This window comes from Nanorana parkeri, unplaced genomic scaffold (genome assembly GCF_000935625.1).
Source record: "Nanorana parkeri isolate BGI_ZX_2015 unplaced genomic scaffold, ASM93562v1 scaffold302, whole genome shotgun sequence".
NCBI lineage: Eukaryota > Metazoa > Chordata > Amphibia > Anura > Dicroglossidae > Nanorana > Nanorana parkeri.
This window is the reverse complement of record NW_017306570.1, coordinates 673,613-678,452: the sequence shown is the minus strand read 5'-3', so window position 1 is coordinate 678,452 and position 4,840 is coordinate 673,613. Positions and strand designations below refer to the sequence as shown.

Genomic DNA, 4,840 nt, shown 5'->3' with positions numbered 1-4,840 from the left:
TCCGTGCGCTAACATTGGCTGGCGGCTAGTGCGAGGACCGGATTGCTGAAATGCAAAACTTGTTGCTGCTGTGTGAGGATTGTCTGATCGGGAGACACACAGAGCCGGACACAAGGAGCACACACATCGGATCACCGTCACATGGCACCACACACACCATGCAGGTGGGCACGCTGAAAGTTGCCATCACTTGGACCTACCAAGCGGGTCACCCAGCCGCAGGAGGACAGCGGTGCTGAAGCATTGGACAGGAGCGATCGCTGGCTGGCTGTGTGTGTGTGTTGTGTTTATTTGTGATCTCACAGCCCGGGCCCTATCACATTACACCATGTGAGCTCATCTGTTGAGGGCTCTGCACATCACCGTGTGTGTGTGTCTTCTCTCCGGTCCTCCGCTGACTCGTCCAGTCTTCTCCGTGCCGCCGATCGTACATGTTGTGTGTGCGCACAGACCTGTCATGCCGTATTGATTAGCCGGGAATTATGTTCGGGCTGGAGCAGTTTGAGCCGCAGATCAATAGCAGAAGCGCCGGCCAAGGAGACCGAAACTTCGCTCAGCCCGGGATCAACATGAGCGCTCACTTCAAAAACGCTGCCTTCCACTCCGGGGGCACGTCCGGGGCTGTGGATCCTGCCATGGGAGCCCTGAGCGAACCTTCTATGCTGCCCATGAACCTGACTTTAAACGGGGAGCCTTATGGATACCATGCAAGGGGACACTCGGAGCTGCACACTGCTGGGATGCAGCCTGTCCATGGCTTCTTCAACAACCAGCAGCAGCAGCATCACACTCACCCAAACAGCCATCCTCACCAGCATCACCCTCATTTCCCTGGCAACTTTGCTGGGCCCGAGGCCACAGCCTCCTGTTTGCACGGCGGACGGCTTATGGGTTATAATAACAACCTGGGCAACCAGCAAGGCTTCGCTGAAGGCTACGAACCCATTCCTGAGAGCCAGTCTGGAGAGGGCTTTGGACAGCAAAGGTCAGGTAACCTACCTGATTTCCAACACCCCAACTCAACCGCCTCCAACCACGCCGTCCCTGCTCCTTGCCTTCCCCTAGACCAGTCTCCCAACCGCGCTGCCTCTTTTCATGGGCTTCCTGCGTCCACTTCTTCGGATTCCCACAACCTGGAACAAAGGAGAATCCATAATCAAGGAGGCGTCGATGCTCTGGAATACAATTATCCCGGTGACGGTCCGTCGGGACACTTTGAGGTACCTGTGTTTTCTCCTTCTGATTCTGAGGGTCATTATGGTGCTGGTCGGCAGGTTCCCAGCAGCGCCTTTCCCGGGGCTTCTGTTTTGCCCAGACCTCCAGGTTTGGTGGGCATGCCTAAAGTTCACCCACAGCAGCAACAGCAGCAGCAGCATGGGGTATTCTTTGAGAGGTTTGGAGGTGCTCGAAAGATACCTGTGGGCATGGAGCCTGCAGTGAATGGCAGACACCCCCTCCTGCAGCAGCAGCAACAGACAGGTTTGCTTGCCAGACAAAACTCATGCCCCCCAGCAATTACCAGGCAGCAGCAAACAGAAGGCAGCACCTCTAACCCAAACTTGCCGGACAATGGACCAGTAATGCAGAGCCAGCATTCACAGTTTGAATACCCTATTCAAAGACTGGAGAATAGAAATATGCATCCGTATTCTGAGTCAATGTTTAGTATGCAGCAGGGACCTCCACAGCAACCTCCAAATCAAAGACTGCAACACTTTGATGCCCCTTATATGAATGTCACTAAAAGGCCCAGGTTTGACTTTCCAAATAATCACGGGGTTGACAACTGTGCTGCATGGAATAACAACAGCATTCACAACGCTGGCATTGACAGTCACCTTTCTCCTTCCACATACCCTGGCCTCCCAGGTGAATATCCTCCTCAAGTGCCAGACAGCTTTCCCCCTGGCCCAGCGCTACAGCACCCAGGCTCGGATCACCAGTCCATTCAACAGAGACAAAATGCTGCAATGATGATTAAACAAATGGCTTCCAGAAACCAACAGCAAAGAATGAGACAAGCTAATCTGCAGCAATTGGGCCATCATGGCGATGTTAATCAAAGCGCCATTGTCCATGGAGGTCAAGTGGGGAGTATTGCGCAGCCTAACTTTGATCGTGAAGGAGGGAGGATTGCTAACTTTGATCCCCAGAATCCACATGTAGGCCAGGAAAATGCTTGGTTTCCTGGACCTCACCCACCAGGTGACATTTTGCAAAGGAGGATGGGTGGGTCAAATCTCCCTGCAGATCCTACATCTCACGATATTAATTTGCAGCAAAATGGAACCAATATGCTTTTTAGGCCGGGTGTTAACAGAATGGGTATGCAGGAGCCATTGGGGATACCAGGAGAAGGACATGTCCCTGCCTTACATTCTCCGGGTATGCACTCTCAGTATGGAAACAACATGGCTAACCTTTCCCAAATGCAGTCACCGGGTGGTGGGGTGGGCATGAACAGTACCCCTGCTGACAGAAGGGGCGCTCCAGACTTTGCACCACCAGCTATAGGCCAACAGTCAGGATTCCCATTTGTTGGATCAAATAGACAGACGACGCCTCATAACCCTCCTGGTGTAAATTCATCCCCAAATTCATACCCACCGCAGTCTGATTTTCAAGCTAGCCAGCGTTCAACAGCCAGCAAATTAGGGGCACTTTCCCTTGGTTCTTTCAGTAAGACTAATCCAAAGGAAAACATGTTTGGGCAGAGTTGCTTAGCTGCCCTCTCTACAGCCTGTCAGAATATGATTGCTAGCTTAGGTGCACCAAACCTCAATGTGACATTTAATAAAAAAAGCCAAGCAGAGGGAAAGAGAAAATTGAGCCAAACAGAGACTGAGCTAAATGGCAACAGTGGGAATAGCACTACTTCTGATTATTTCTCTGGGGGCTCTTCCCAAGGCAATCAGGGTCCAGGTGCTACAACTAATAACAGTAAATCTACAGGGCAGAGTGGGCCATCCCAACCCACACAGGGAGAAACTAGCCTTTCCCCAAACTATAATATTGAAGTCACTCCTGGCAACGACGGCAAACCAGTGACTGGTGGTGGACGAGGGAGGGGTCGGAGAAAAAGAGACAGTGGCCATGTAAGCCCAGGTAACTACTTTGATAAGTATTCTGCAGACAGTGGGGGTGCGGTTGTGAGCCCGGGGCAGCAGGGCCAAACTGCTAATCCAATTGAACCTGGTGGACCTCCCCACGACAAGCCCCTGACCTCTCCATCTTGGGGGAAAGGTAATGAGCTACTTCTGAGCGACCAACCTGACCTCATGTCATCTTTGGACAGTGGAATTCAAAGTGTGACTAAATCAGATAGTAGCTCACCTCACGTTGACTTCTCTGAAGAAGTCAACACCACCTATGGCAACGAAGATGAAGTTTCTTCTAGCTCAGACAATAACATATCTAAACCCAATAACTGTCCTTTGGTAACAGGGTCTCCAAAAATTCAGCGGAGTGAACTTCTTAATGGACAAAAAGCAATGGGTCTAAATTTACTAAATAACACTACCTCTCTCCCGGACAGTTATGGGTTGAGCAGTACTGGGGCTGGCCACCCTGGCACCCCAGGGATGGAACAGGTCCGCACTCCTACTAGCACATCAACCCAGGACGAGATCCACCCTTTAGAGATACTCCAAGCACAGATACAGCTTCAGAGACAGCAGTTCAGCATTTCTGAAGACCAGCCCCTGGGGATGAAAAATAAAAAAAGTGACTGTACTGCTCAAAATGTGGACAGTGAATTGAACAGTTGTTGCTCTGACAATGTCAAAAATTCTATGAGTACGATAGACCTTGACTCTCTCATGGCAGAGCATAATTCTACCTGGTACCTGCCTAATGAGAAATCATTGATGGAGGGGGAGGAAGACGACAAGTCTATCACACCTTGGGAAAAATCAAAGAGCCAACAAACCAACAAAGAAGGTATATACATTTAATTATACACTTTGTGCATACTCTTGTTTCCTCCTTTAGGGATCTTACAATTTGGTCCACCTGGTAATAATGCCTTTTCTTTTAAAACAAACATCTTTCTTTTCTTATCCATGGAAAAGCTTTAGTTCGATTCCTAATTGACCAGCACGTAATCAAATTCAAGTCACAGCTTTTTTTTTTTATTTCCCCTAAAAGCTCATTTAATTAATTTTGTATCTGCTAAGGCTAGCAAGTACAAAGAAGCATTGCTGGAACCATTCTTCTGCAGCCTGATTAGGCATTACTTACATTGATCTTTAAGCCCAGAAACATTTTTAACCTGCCTTCCACCTCACAAATATCACTTCTTGTGGACGTTAAATTGCAAAGTGTGCATGCTAATTTACAATCCTCTATTTTTACCCATACAAAAGAGGAAGTATTCTTTCCCATTAAAGTCCTGATAAAATGCTATCAGTTAATTAATAGGAGCTGCCTGCAGTGCAAGGACAGAGGGTAATCAATGTTTACAGTTCAATTTGCCCTAGAAGAGATATATAACCCTTTACCATATTATCATTAGGGGTTACCATGTTTCACAAGTGTACGGTAATAGGACACTGCTTATACTATGTGTCTGTGCTGTGTGTATTTACACACTTCCATACACATAAAATGTTCAATATTTCAGGTTGTTAATGGGACCACAGTTAGTTTTAGGTTCATTACCTGAGATGCCATGTGGTGCTTTATTTACTCTGTTAATTCTGCAATAATCTATTGTAAATTGTACAGCTTTATTGTGTGTCTGTGTGTGTAATAATATCTATATCTATCTCTCTATATATTTATATATATATAGAGAGAGAGAGAGAGAGAGAGAGAGAGAGAGAGAGAGAGAGAGAGAGAG

At 47.9% G+C, this 4,840-nt stretch overlaps 1 protein-coding gene across 2 annotated transcripts in view; it reads left to right on the top strand.

The window, feature by feature from the left end:
- Positions 1–425: 425 nt before the first annotated feature.
- MN1 (MN1 proto-oncogene, transcriptional regulator) overlaps positions 426–4,840 on the top strand; it is a 64,061-nt gene continuing 59,646 nt past the window's right edge. For both annotated transcript variants that reach the window (XM_018557775.1, XM_018557776.1), the window contains exon 1: positions 426–3,939. In XM_018557775.1, coding sequence (XP_018413277.1) covers positions 483–3,939 — 3,457 coding nt within the window. In that variant the 5' untranslated portion in view covers positions 426–482. The remainder of the gene's footprint in view (positions 3,940–4,840) is intronic.